The sequence below is a fragment of the Barbatula barbatula genome, assembly GCF_947034865.1.
Source record: "Barbatula barbatula genome assembly, chromosome: 1".
NCBI lineage: Eukaryota > Metazoa > Chordata > Actinopteri > Cypriniformes > Nemacheilidae > Barbatula > Barbatula barbatula.
Window position 1 is genome coordinate 28,183,137 of NC_136766.1, and position 12,509 is coordinate 28,195,645.

At 40.4% G+C, this 12,509-nt stretch overlaps 1 protein-coding gene across 3 annotated transcripts in view; it reads right to left on the bottom strand.

The window, feature by feature from the left end:
- Window positions 1–5,759, bottom strand: part of rtn3 (reticulon 3) — a 28,296-nt gene extending 22,537 nt beyond the window's left edge. For 2 of the 3 annotated variants that reach the window (XM_079453398.1, XM_079453400.1), the window contains exon 1: window positions 4,981–5,261. In XM_079453398.1, coding sequence (XP_079309524.1) covers window positions 4,981–5,074 — 94 coding nt within the window. In that variant the 5' untranslated portion in view covers window positions 5,075–5,261. Of the gene's footprint in view, window positions 1–4,980 lie in introns of all 3 variants that reach the window. The other variant, XM_079453399.1, reaches the window with a different exon arrangement.
- Between the last annotated feature and the right edge of the window lie 6,750 nt (window positions 5,760–12,509).

Genomic DNA, 12,509 nt, shown 5'->3' on the forward strand with positions numbered 1-12,509 from the left:
ACGTATGCCAATAATTTCTTTGTTAATGTGAAATCATTAAAATAAAATCATCCATAACTGAAAGGCCACAAATAGACACAAAAACACGTATAGTTCTCACAGTGATGTGCACTACCACCGGTGGCAGTTCACCACCGTCATGACACTTTACCCCCGCGGTGGTGAGGTTGTCACCACTAGCCAGTATTATTTTGGGTAACCAGTAGAAGAACCTTAACTTGACGTACAGTAAATGTGACAGTTACATGACCCATCAAACAAAGTTGTTTATTTAATCTAATTATCATACACTATTTATATTTAATTTAAATGAATATTTTAGTTATATTATTAGCCACACCGATTAACAGACACTGACCGGAAGTTAACTTCGGGACAGGCGCGTGCATCCGCTGAAACCACCAATAGTGGTAGCAAACCCTGACTGTGCACCTTGCACTAGGGGTGCGCTGATTCGATACTCTGATGTTTTGTGTCGATACAGACATTATTTTGCTGGACTGGCTATCAGACTGACAGGACCGATCTGAATCTTATCCTGTGCATTAGCCGTGGATATTTCTATCTAGCTTCAAAAAGGACAACGTATTATGAAACCACTATGAAAGTTTTCAAGAATATTTCATTTTTATGTTAAAATTATGCTTTGTGCAAGGTAGAGAGAACAATGATGTTTATTATGATCACTTTGTGTTACCAAATCGTTTTATAATTAAACGTTTTACTGTCACGAATCAGGACTCATGATGTTTCAATGGTTTTGTTAGAATGACTCGGGTCCTATTTAGTAAAAGATCCAATTGCCTTGCAATGATATTATATTACTCATTTTAGATGTTGAGCTTTTGTTATAATGTTATTCGATTTGTATTTATCGGGAAGGCTATTCCAGAGTTTAGGTGCTACGTATGAGAAATCTCTATTGCCTTCAGTGGATTTAGTTATTCTAGGTGTTATCGAAATGTGCCCGTGCACTAGGGCTGTGCGATGTGTTTAAAATAATTAATCGATAATCGTTATAAACACCTACAACAGAGCGTACAAAGAAATGTACAAAACAGAATGTATATTCACAGTCTGTGGTATATGATAATCCTGTTTTTTTTTACATGTTCTTGATAAGAAAACAAGTATAAAGGCCTATTTTACTCTGTAAAGTCAGTTCCTCAGCTGGTAACAGTAAAGACTCACTGCTCTTCGTTTGCCCGGCAAACAATAGCCGGACAAGAATATCTGTTTTTATCATTTATAATGTTGATTATAAACAAAGAAAGTGGGCTTTATACCTATATGACTGTATGAGTTAAGATCCAATAGCTTATTTCCTTGTTTATTATCTGACCGTCATATGAGGAAGATATTTACTAATCATCGCCCCGTATAAATGTTGTTCTCACACATCAGAGGAGGGATACTATAAAACACATTGGAAATATGTTTAGGACTTTATTACTGCATTATCACTGTATGTACACAGATCTACAGCGCTGTTTACATTCGTGCCACTGCTAGAGCAGTTCTCATTCTCGAGTCAAGAACCGGTTGCAACAGCTTTCGATTCAGCAGTACACTGAACCGAGAGCCGTTTCCTTCAGACACGTTCGATTGCGAACCGATGAGCAGTGGCGGTTTTAGGCACGGGCGAACCGGGCAGTCGCCCGGGGCGGCATTTTTTCATGTCACGTGGGGGCCGGCACCGGCACGAGCAGTAAAAGAAACTCTGGGCCGCCGCAAATCGGTTATCCATTATCTATTCATTCATTGTGTGGGGAATTGGCAAATTGGCGCCCCTGTATGCTGAAAAGATAAAGGTATGCAACTATAATGTTCTCTCTGTGTTATGATTACTGTATCCATGTTGCCATGTTGTGTGAAATGACACTGCAGTGTTTAGCCTAGTCGTTAGAGCGCCCGACTCTCATTCGGACAGACGCCAGTTCGCGCAGGGCAGGTAGAACCGACAACACTTATACAACAAATTTGGTTTTAAGTCAACAAACACGAGATCTAATTTCACCATAATATTGTGCATTGCAACAAAACTGTTACAAGTTCAGTTATTATTATTTATTTCCATCAGTTGGGTTAACGTAAGGTCCCGCAATGAGCAAACAGAATTTTCCAATCTGTAGCTAGTTTCTAAGACGAACATAACCTTTGCTATTTATTTGCTACATCACACATGTCATGAATATGAAGGTTTTATGCATGTTTATGACAACTGTCATTAAGTGTCATTCGCTCAATTATGACATTTTTAATGCAAATATTGTTTGTTTGCGGTCTTTGTTGACAACTTTACATTAACCAATACATCTTAACCTGTCATAATTGTCATAAAAACATGACATAGCAGATTAATAATTGAATGTAAGACACTACTTAGCTGGTGTTTCGGCATCTAACCATATTGCCTTAGAGACTGAGAAACGGGGACACTTCTGTAAGCGTCACAGTTGTTTTATTTGACAGAACAAACATTTTACTTGTACGGTCAACAGAAAGTTGGCAATCCCATCGCTCACCCCCTTCCAACCACGACAAACAATATAACACAACGGATATAAAGGAAACGGAAGTGAACACAACAAAACACGTGATTACAAATAACCAATAAGAAGATAAATGAATTAAGGCCACTACAGCTGGGTTAACTGTCATATTGGTTTTGACATTGGCTGTCATGAGGCCATTATAACTGTCATCAATCTTTTTCTGACCACCTTTTTTCCCAGTGGTACAAATTGAATGTCAGTAAAATATCATTAAGTGTTAATACTCTGTCAAATTGTTTTATAACAATGTCATGTATACTTTTCTTGACCTCAACTACAGTGGTACAATTACATTTTAATGACAAATTCAATTTGTACCACTGTAGTTTAGGTCAAGAAAAATATGACATAATTTAGTTTTTTCGAGGGGGGGCGCTCAAAGATGTTCTCACCCGGGGTGCAATTCAATGTAGGACCGCCACTGCCGATGAGCTGTATAGTGACTGAGCATGCGTGATTCACTGTGAGGCTACCGAACAGTGTGGACACCTGATACTGTCCTAATGCTACAAGTTCACGTGAACTGGCCACGTAAATATTATGGAGCAATCTGGCAAAACGTGAGTTTCTATAACAAATAAATCGTATTGGATTGTGCATGGATCATATAGTTATAGACTAACTAAAACTTATGAGCAGCAGGCTGTGTAATGAGAGATTTTATATTTTTGTTCTCACTTAAATTATGACCATTTGACTAATAGGTATTAGCATACCTCAACATTGTTTAAATTCTTTTAGCTAAATTGTTTGCGGGAGCCAGCGTACAAATTGCGGGTGCAGACGGGAGGGTTGGTCAGGGGATTGGTCAGAAATTCCCTCGGATTAAAAAATGAGTCCCCTGCAGGGCTCTACTACAGTATAAATAAAATGTTTGATCTGATGAACCATGCTGTGTTGAGTTTTATTAATAATTTCACTGTGCTTTATAAATTTGAATAGAAATTACTCAAATTTAGCATAAAATTTATTTTTAACGAACAGATTAAACATAAATCAATATAATCCTCCATGTGAGGGATGATAGTTGTTTAAATGAAATAAAAATGATCTTAATAACGTGACTGTTTGGTCGTAAGGACGTGCTCATCACGTCCCAGAAACGTTGTTTGGTGGGTCAGGGAGACAAATATGGTACGTTCCAGATATGTCTTCAGGAGGTATTAACCACGTCCCAGCAACATCTAATGTTACATCGTCCAAACGAAAATGGGAATCACAAAGTTACGTAGCTGGAACGTTATTTGGTACATGGAGGCAACGAATATGGTCATCACAACGTAATTGTGTTAGCTGGGAAGAAACGGTTCTTCTCTGTTCTTTTGATTGTTATCAGAAATAATCTAAAGGCACTTTATTGTTTGTCAATGTGTGCCGGAAGTTAAATTTGGGTTACAAAAGTGTGCATGCTACTGTAACGTTTGTTTATGTTGTTAAAGGGCTAGTTCACCCCAAAAGCATAATTTACTTACCCTCAGGTTGTTTCAAACCTTTTTATATTTCAATGTTTTAAACAAAAAGAAAAATATTTGTAAGAATGTTAGCAATTTTCAGTTCTGTGACAGTATCTTTTATTTTGAAGAATTTAGGAACACAAACTGTTCTGGGGCACCTTTGACTACCATATAATTCTTCCTACTATGGCAGTCAATGATGTCACCGAATGGAAAATTGCTTAAATTCTTCCAAATATCTTTCTCTCTGTTAATCAGAACAAAGTAATTTAAACGGGTATGAAATGACAGGAGGCTGAATAAATGATGACAGATTTAAAATTTTTGGGTGAAAAGATGAACCTGTCTATAGATCTTACTCACATAGCAAGCAAGGCAGCAACAAACGTACACAGATTTGTTAAAGAAAATACGATGGGAGTGTTCTGGCTTGCCCAGTCTTGTAGTTGGGGTATACCTTTTATGTATACTGTCCTCCCATTTCGAATACATCTGCACTGCAGAGCATCAGCTGAGCCGCATCATGTGCCCATTTCAGAACGGGTTCAAATAAGTAGGCTATTATGTGTCCTCGTATTTTTCGAGGCCTTTTTCTAAAAATAGACGTCAGTTCGAGGCTGTGGATGAGAACAGGTTCGTTCTGAGAACCGTATTCGCAGGACCGCATGAATACTAACTGCAAAGCACTGAACAATTTTATTGCATGTTGACCATGGAAAAAGAGGCGGACTGAAACGTGTTCGTGAGGAATAAACAGTGCAGGAAGACCCTGCCTGGAGTAACGTTAGGCCTACCAATAATCTGGCGTTTCCTTAAAAGCATTTTTAACGTTGACTCAGGCTATATCATATATCAACTCGTTTTGTCCTTAAAATATCAACCTAACAAATACTGTATAGCACAATCTATGATGTTAATAACAACAATCAATATTTTCAAAGATAAAGTTGCATATCGCGAAAATATCTTACCGGAAAACTTCGAGTCTTTGGACGTTGTAGAATGTCCATCGTTTAGACCTTGTGGCAACGAAATCTGACCAGGCTGGTTCATTGGATCTGACATTTTGTTTTGTTATTCTAATGTATTTGTAGCGAAGAGACGTTGCTTGAGATTACAGATGTTGATAAATACTCTGTATGTTCCCGATTAACGAGTATTTCCCAATTCCGCGGCAGCACCGAGCGTGAGAAACTGTGTGCAAACGCACATTAGGTAAACCTGTGTATGTTGTAATGGACTGGGCGGTGGAAAAGAAATAGGGCGGGTACAAAAAGAGAAGGGGGGGGGGTTGCTTTTAAAGGATAAACCACAAATATTTTGCAACAATTTTCTCTCAAGCCTTCAATACATAAACGCCCCCTTAGAAAGGCACAGAATGCAGACAAAACATTTCCCCGTATTAATCTTGTTATAAGCATAGAGAGGCGTATTATTAGCAACGTCCGTTTACGGAAGTCTTTCCAGGCGGGCAATGTAACGCCCCTGGGCAGCTATTCGCCATAGCAAGTCCACAGTCCTATCTACTTGAATGGTGTCGGGCAGATATTTCTAAAATCACACAAATAAACAGCGTATTTCCGATCAATAATTAAACATGACATGAACTGTATCATGACTTTGGTTTGCTAAGCTTAAATTGCGCAACAAATAACCCTTTCGATGTCGCCTCATCTACTGCGCACAGGCTGGCAAGCGCCTCAAGAGAGCGCCACTCCAGAGTATCTTCAGTCATTATTGATCGACGATTGTTTCGTTTTACTAGAAGGCGGGGCTTCCTTCGATAGAATGGCTTTATTGAGCAAGTGGTTCTTGCATTCCTCGCCATTCATTGTGACGGCAGTGGCGCATCTTGTCAATATTAATATCGTTGTCATTAGTCACCAAAATACGCCTGCGATTATGCTAACCTGAATCTCACATACTGTTCCAATCATGTTCAGAATGTGTAACCTAGCCCACACACTTCTGCAAAGGTAGGCTTAACTAATGTGCAATATTTATGTGTTTATTACACTTTTTCACTATTCAATCAAATACGTAAATAAAAAAATATCTAATATAATGGGCTAATTACATTTTGTGTTTAGGAGCGCTCTCTTTTTGATGATGTTTTGCTCATACATTTTTTTTTCTTCTTTTAAAAATTTAACTGAATTTGTATTTGAATAAACACAAGAATTGGCCGTTTTCACGGACGCGACCCTGATATAACACACGTACATCTTGCAGACAGCAGTTTGATGTCCAGAGGTAATGGAAAAGATGAAAGAGTTAGAGGAGAGAGTAATCGTGAAGATTTGGAATTTAAAATAAAATTGAGATTTAGTGAGGAGAGGGGAGTTTCATCAATGATCCCAGGGAAATTGACGACTATTTAGCGAAATGACCACGGGTAAGATAGACAATTATTCAAACAATTAAATGAATACATCAATAAAGAATATTAAACCTGTATCTTTGTCTAGTTGTGGTACTCTAGTAATGAAATGTTGTCCCGCTGGTTTGCGCGCATAAAGACAACATGCACCTCTAACACAATACTTTTGGGTAAATTGTTAACGAAACAAAAATAAATAGAACAAACAGAAACCAATTAATAGAAAAAAAATCAATTTCTCCTAAAGAAATAAAATAAGGAGAAAACTTAGACCAATTGAACTAGAGTAACCATGTTTATTAGATAAGTGTGGCCTTAGCCATCACAATGCACCACGACAAGAGGAGAAACCCATGGAGTAGGTCCTTATGCCTTTTCAATGACATCCATTTGTTCAAGCTGCTGTAGTTTTTCCTCGACTAATTTCCTGACTCTGAATGGCAGTCTCATATCAATTGTGCAACAGGAGTAACCGTGCTGTTAACATGAAATCGTAGACAATAGTCTTTCAGCTTTCCGAGCCTCCAAAACATGCATTGTATGCCTGCTGTAATGATGTTGCAAATGTAAATGTGTCCTCATGATGTACTGCATTTATATTTTCTGTGGTAACGATGTGTAGAACTCCAAGAGCAGTTGCAGTATTGCAACCCAAAACAGATGTCTGTGCACCGTTTACAACTAAAATGTCCACTTTGATGTTGATCCTATTACTTGCAGCAGGCATGATATTAGAAGTGAAAAATCCTTCCACAGCTGGCTGTGTCTCTGATCCATAAGCATACAGTTGTTTGGATGTCTCCTTTAACTGTATATGATCCTTGGTTCATAAAGCTTGGAACACATTTGAACCAACAATCTTGCAACTCGCTCCCGAGTCTATTAGCATTGTCACTGGCATTCCATCCACTAGAATAAACATGTCCGCATCACTCGTATCTTCGCTCCTCCTCTTCGTTTATGTCTGCTGGCACTTTTGTATGTGGTTCCTTGTTTGTGACCTGGTTTACTTTCAGTCCTTTGTGGAATCTTGCCTTTACCCACAGCATTAATAGTGAATTTCTCCATTTTAGCAGCTTGCTAATCAGCAACGTCCATAGTTCTGGCAATATCTTGGCCAATGTAAGATCTTTCTCATGCAACAATTGTCTGTCTCCTAAGGGCAGCGTGTGTTTTTCTTCAGCATAAAATAATCGTTGAGCTTTGTCAATGCAGTGTCGTGATCTTTTGCCTCACCCGTGTCTTCCATCGTCGCAAATATATCTTGCACATTGGGGCCACCAAAGTGAAGCAACAACGCGTTTCTGTTCATTATCTTTAATGGTTAATCTAAATCCACCAAAGGGGGTCGAGCTTTCTCATACGTAGCACCTAAACTCTGGAATAGCCTTCCGACACTATTTGAGGATCAGACACACTCGCCCATTTTAAATCTAGATTAAAGACACATCTTTTCAGCCAAGCATTCACTTAATGCAAAATATGCACAAAAAAACAACAACGGGAGACTGCACTAGATATTACCGGCTCCGGCTCTCTTTACCCCGCATTTTCCTTGCTAATGTTCGATCATTAGAGCAAAAGACTTTTGAACTGCAATGTCATAATCTTCACGGAAACATGGCTACACAGCGGTATACCTCAACGCTATTGAGTTAGCGGGCTACAACACACACCGGGCGGATAGAATGGCAGAGGAATCCGGTAAGACAAGAGGAGGTGGATTGTGCATTTACATCAACAAAACTTGGTGTACGAACTCTGTTGTTATCGGGAGACACTGCTCGGCTAACCTTGAGTTTCTCATGGTTAAATGTAGACCGTTTTATCTGCCACGGGAATTCACTTCCACCATGCCAAGCTTGCTATGAAAGAACTTCATGCAGCCATCAGGAAACAACAGACTGCTCACCCGGAGGCTGCATTTATTGTTGCGGGAGATTTTAATCACTCAAACGTAAAGACAGTTCTCCCTAAATTTCATCAGCATGTTTCCTGCCACACAAGAGGAAACAAAACTTTGGATCATGTCTACACAAACATGGCTGAAGTTTACGCCGCGGCCCCCCTCCCCCACCTGGGTCAATCTGATCACCTTTCTTTGTTCCTCACCCCCAAGTACATTAATCTCATTAATCGTGTGAAGCCATCAGTGAAGACCATCAAGGTGTGGCCTGCGGGGGCAGACTTTTCACTCCAGGAAAGGTTTTTACACACAGACTGGAGTATGTTTGCTTCTCAGGCCACCAGTGGCTCTCACACGGACATCGACAGTTACACCTCCTCTGTATTGGACTACATAAATTCCACCATTGATAGTGTCACAACCCAGAAGCAGATTACCACGTACCCTAATCAGAAGCCATGGATGAACAAGGAAGTGCGCCTTCTGTTGAAAGCACGCAACACTGCCTTCTGATCGGATGATGCACAGGCCTACAGTACTTCTAGGGCAAATCTGAAGAGGGGCATCAAAAAGGCCAAGCACTGCTATAAGGTGAAGCTAGATGAGCATTTTTCTAATTCTGACCCTCGACGCATGTGGCAGGGCATCCAGGCCATCAGTGACTACAAACCCAAACACTCCACCCCCATAGCCACAGATGCCGTCTTCCTGAATGAGCTTAATGACTTTTATGCTCGCGTTGAGAGAGACAATAAGGAAACAGCTACCAAGCTCACACCCTCTGCTGACCACCCAATCATCACACTTAACTCCACTGATGTTCACACTGCACTAAGCCGGATCAACGCGTGCAAGGCTGCTGGCCCAGACGGCATCCCTGGTCGTGTACGCAAGGCATGTGCGGAGCAGCTCGCTGGGGTCTTCACGGACACCTTCAACCTGTCCCTCGCCCAAGCAGTGGTTCCAGCATGTCTTAAATCCACCTCCATTGTGCCCATCCCAAAACATTCGAACCCGACATGCCTTAACGACTACCGCCCTGTAGCACTCACACCCATTGTTATAAAGTGCTTTGAGCGGCTGGTCCTGGCACACCTAAAGGTCTCCCTACCACCCACACTGGACCCATACCAATTTGCCTATCGCAACAATAGGAGCACGGATAATGCAGTGTACATCTGGACAAAAAGGACACTTACGCACGCATGTTGTTTGTAGACTTCAGCTCTGCTTTCAATACCGTCATCCCTTCCAAGCTAATCGTCAAACTTGGAAACCTAGGCATCAACAACCCTACCTGCAACTGGATTATGGACTTCCTGACGAACAGGCCTCAGCTTGTTAGGTTAGGCCACATCTGCTCCACCACCACCACCCTCAACACTGGTGTACCACAGGGCTGCGTACTGAGCCCCTTTCTCTACTCCCTTTTCACCCTCGACTGCAGGCCTGTGAACGGATCTAACTCCTTCATCAAGTTTGCAGAAGATACAACGGTGATTGGCCTCATCAGCAACAACGATGAGACTGCATACAGGGAGGAGGTCCGGCACCTGGCCACATGGTGCTCAGACAACAACCTGCTCCTTAACACCTCCAAGACAAAGGAGATCATCGTGGACTTCAGGAAGGCGAAAGGAGGCACACACGACCCCATCAACATTAATGGGATGGCTGTTGAACGTGTTTCCAGTTTTAAGTTCCTGGGGACTCACATTTCGGAGGACCTGTCCTGGACCACCAACACTTCATGCCTGGTCAAGAAGGCTCACCAGCGTCTCTTCTTTCTGAGGACACTGAAGAAGAACCAACTGTCTTCAACTATCCTGGTGAACTTCTATCGCTGCACGATAGAGAGCATCCTGACCAACTGTGTCACAGTCTGGTACGGGATCTGTTCTGTTGCTGAGCACAAGGCACTGCAGCTGGTGGTGAAAACAGCCCAGCACATCACAGGGACTACACTTTCTCCCATTGAGGACATCCAGAAGAAACGCTGTCTGCGTCGAGCTCGCAGCATTCTCAAGGACTCCTCTCACCCCGCTCATAGACTGTTTACTCTCCTGCCTTCCGGTAGGCGCTTTCGGTGCCTCTGGACAAGAACCAGCAGACTAAGAAACAGCTTTTTTCCCAGAGCTGTTTCATTATTGAACTCTGCCCCCCCACCGATTCCACTACCTCTCTTACCTTGAACTCCAAGCTGCTATAACATTGTTTACACTGAACTACAGGGCTGCATGCATGACTGAACTGTATACACCAGTACTTCATGTTATCTGCTCTACTGGACTGTTTACACACGCACAGCATCATTTGCACTCTATACTGCTCACTTGCACATCTGAAATATTTAACTGAATGCTCATTTGCACTAATGGGCCACTTTCATAACTGCACTAACTTATCTACTGCCTGTAACTCTATTAACTGCATCTACTCATCTATTGCACTGTAACCTCAATAACTGCATTAACTAATCTACTGCACTGTAACCTAATTAACTGCATCAACTCATCTTCTGGACTGCAACCTATTATTAACTCTTATTCTGCACCGTAACTTTAATAGCTGCATAACTCATCCACTGCACTGTTAATTCAACAACTGCATTAACTCACCTATTGCATTGCAACTGTAACAGCTAATGTCAATAATCTATGCACACTTAATCACTTGCACTATTTTTAAGTCTAAATTATTATCTGCTCATATCTCTGTACATTAATGTTCATAGTGTTAATGTTCATAGTATATAGTCATCTCTATATGTTGTTCATAGTACATACCTACTGTAAAATATTTTCATAACTGTATAATATTTTATCAATGTTGTATTCTGTATTTATTCTAACTGTATATCCTGCACTTGCTAATTGCACGTCTGGTTAGACCTAAACTACATTTAGTTACACTGTACTTGTATATGTGTAATGACAATAAAGTTGAATCTAATCTAATCTAATCTAATCTAATCTAATCTAATATTATTTACTAGAATAATTTAACTTAATATATTAACACAATGTACTGTTCTGTGTTTTTTGTGTTTTTCGTGTTTTTGTGTTTTCCCCTGTAAAGCTACTTTGGAACAATGCACATTGAATTGGATTGTGGGGTTTTCTATCTAACTATTTAGATGTTTTGAAAATGCGAAAAGGACATGCGAATATACTCTCAGAATTATCAAAAAAATGTATAGGATTCATCTTGAGTTTGCATGCCTTAGTTCAAATGCTCGTTAAGGTGATGGAAACAGTTTATTGTTATAATTATGATGTTCAGAATTTGTGCATGTAAACAAATAGGCTACAACACCGCCCTCAACATTTCAAGTCAGGCAAACAGTGCAAAACAGTATGCCAACGGTGGCGAGGAACCCAAAACTCCATTGGAGGAGAAAAAAAAACCTCAGAGGGAAACCAGGCCTAACCAGGGGATTCCAGTTCCCTTCTGGCAAAAGCTGCAGCCTCTGCACAAGCTCGACAGTGCTTGCACAACAAGGCAAAATAAAAATAAATTGATTTAAAATTATCATTAATAATCTAATAGGAAGTTTTAGATTTAAACTGACAGAGTGTGTCTGCCTCCCGGACAGTGCAGGGAAGACTGTTCCAAAGTTTAGGTGCTAGTTAGGAAAAGGATCTGCCGCCTGCACTTGATTTTAAAATTCTAGGTATTACCTACTGACAGTATGGTGACAGCATATGACGTAGTTTAGATATATTTTTAAGATGAAAAAACTAAATTTTACAGGATGTAAGATGCCGGCGCAATCGCTTGAGCTGTTAAAAAACTTTGCGATGATTTATGGTCAAACAGATATGACTATGAGTACGTCATTAAAGTATATACTGCAAAGGTTAGCTACCTCCATATTTGCCATACTGACCTGCCAAAGGTCAGCACGAACCGGAATCGGATTTCGGAGGTGCCGGATCCGGCTTGTTCTGACACAAACGAATCCCTGGTAAGAGGTAATGAAATGGTTGATTAGTTGGCAAAGCAGGCATTGGAATCAGAAGTAATGAAAATCTCACTTGGTAAACAAGAAGCGAAAGGAAAAATGTAAACATATGGCAATAAAGAATGGCAACACATATGGAACATTTAAGTAATTGTTAAGCATTATAGAGGAAAACATTTTTAACAAGAGACATACAAATCTTAATAAAACTTAAAAACGGTTAACAGACATCCCAAGTCTCCCGGAAGTT